Below are 2,153 nucleotides of genomic sequence, written 5' to 3'. Positions count from 1 at the left end.
CCCAGCGCTGCCAGTCCCACCAGCGAGACGGCGGAGATGAGCACTAGGGACACAATCAGGTAAAGCGTAATAGTGGGCAAGCCCCCACCATCAGCAGCCCGAGCCTCGGAGCCCTGCAGGGCCTCCGGACCCTTCTCCTCCACCAGCACCACCAGTGTGACGGCTGTGGAGAGTGGGGGCTCCCCGGCATCCCGGACCACCACCAGCAGTTCGTGCGCAGAGGCGTCCGTCTCCTGCAGAGCCCGCATGATCCGGACCTCCCCAGAACGCAGGGACACGCTGAAAAGCCCCAGGTCTGTGGCTTCCACGAGGTGGTAGGATAGCCAAGCATTGCGCCCCGAGTCCGCATCTATTGCCACCACCTTGGTGATGAGGGCAGGAGGGACAATGGAAGGGGAAATTCGGAACTGAGTAGCAGAGTCCTCCCCAGCCCTGGGGAAATGCACCCGTGGGGCATTGTCGTTCTGGTCCACTACAAAAACATGAACCAGTGTTCTGTTCCTCAGGGCCGGGGAGCCACCATCAGAGACCTCCACATGGAACTGGAGATAGGTGGTTTGCTCATAGTCAAAAGGGAATTTGGCAGTGACCTGCCCATTCGTGGGATGTATCGAGAGGTAGCGAGTAGGATCCAGGCCTGGATCTGTCCCACCAGCTCGCAGGATGGAGTAGGACAGGCGGGAATTCTGCTCCGAGTCAGGGTCGGCAGCAGAGACTGTAACCAGCACACTGCCCACTGGGTTGTTTTCTGCCACCAGCACTTCATAGGACGCTTGCTCAAACTGGGGAGCGTTGTCATTGACATCTATCAGGGTGATTGGCAAGATGGTGTGGCGGGAGAGTGGGGGATGGCCCAGGTCCGAGGCAGAGACGGTGACATTGTAGTAGGCAACATGCTCCCGGTCCAAACGGGTGCTGGTGAGCAGCGAGTACTGGTGCTCGTAGTCCTTACGCAGCTGGAAGGGAAGATCTGGAGACACGTGACACAGGACCTTGCCCTGCTCGCCAGAGTCCCTGTCTCTGACGTGTATCACGGCCACCACTGTGCCCGGCAGCGCATCCTCGCTCAGGGTGCTTGAGAAGGAGGTAAGAATGACCTCGGGGGCGTTGTCATTGACATCAGTGATTTCCACCACCACACTGCAGTGCTCCTCCATCGTGGGTGACCCCATGTCCTTGGCCTCCACTTCAATCTCATACACTGTCGCCTCCTCAAAGTCCAGGTTGCCCTGGACACGAATCTCCCCAGTTTGCTCATCGATGGCAAAGATCTGGCGTAAGGCAGCTGAGTTGTGGCTACTGAGGGAGTAGCGGATGTCTCCGTTGGGTCCTTCGTCCACATCGGTGGCATTTAACTTCACCACGAGGGTGCCCAGCGGCGAGTTCTCCACCAAGCGTGCTCCGTATGATGGTCTGTCAAAGACCGGGTGGTTGTCATTGGCATCCAGAACCTGAATAGTGATGCGGATCTTGCTGGACTGTGGGGGAGAGCCCCCATCTTCAGCAGTCAGGACCAGGTAGTGGAAAGCTCTGAATTCCCGGTCCAGGGCCCGCTCCAGCACCAGCTCAGGGAACTTCCCACCATCAGTGCGGGCCTTCACGTTGAGGTTGAAGTTGTCATTGGCACTCAGGTGATAGGTCTGCAAGGTGTTGGTGCCCACGTCAGGGTCCTGGGCTGGCTGGATGGGGAAGCGGGCACCCAGAGACGCCAGCTCGTAGATGCGCAAGGAAACCTCATCACTGGGGAACTCCGGGGGGTTGTCATTGATATCCAAGATCTCCACCTCAATACGGTAAAACTCCACTGGGTTCTCGATGGCAAGTTTCAAGTGGAGGAAGCAGCGTGGGTTCTGCCCGCAGAGCTGCTCCCGGTCTATCCTCTCGCTGACCATAATAACACCAGTGTTCACATTGACGGAGAAATACTGGGAATCCGAATCGGACAGTACCTGCAGATTAGCTGCCGCCAGTTTTGCCACATCGGTGCCCAGGTCCTTCGCAATATTGCCCACAAAAGCACCCCGTGTGAGCTCCTCCGGGATGCTGTACCGGATCTGAGCAGACGAGCTGTGCAAGAACAAACAGAAGGAGAAGACACGCGGCAGCCCCAGGGACCGGCGCGCCTGCCCTGCCCTCGGCATCCTTGCCGGGTG

General features: G+C 58.5%; 2 protein-coding genes across 2 annotated transcripts in view; both read right to left on the bottom strand.

The window, feature by feature from the left end:
- The window catches only part of LOC103614982 (protocadherin gamma-A9-like), a 107,870-nt gene that overhangs the window by 25,590 nt on the left and 80,127 nt on the right, over positions 1-2,153 (bottom strand). The window lies entirely within an intron of this gene.
- LOC103614987 (protocadherin Fat 4-like) overlaps positions 1-2,153 on the bottom strand; it is a 15,993-nt gene that overhangs the window by 3,889 nt on the left and 9,951 nt on the right. Inside the window, exon 4 of the mRNA XM_017733395.1 lies at positions 89-2,054. Coding sequence (XP_017588884.1) covers positions 89-2,054 — 1,966 coding nt within the window. The remainder of the gene's footprint in view (positions 1-88; positions 2,055-2,153) is intronic.

The sequence above is a fragment of the Corvus brachyrhynchos genome, unplaced genomic scaffold, assembly GCF_000691975.1.
Source record: "Corvus brachyrhynchos isolate BGI_N302 unplaced genomic scaffold, ASM69197v1 scaffold545, whole genome shotgun sequence".
Taxonomy (NCBI): domain Eukaryota; kingdom Metazoa; phylum Chordata; class Aves; order Passeriformes; family Corvidae; genus Corvus; species Corvus brachyrhynchos.
Note: the sequence above shows the minus strand (reverse complement) of the source record. Positions and strands in the feature narration are given on the sequence as shown.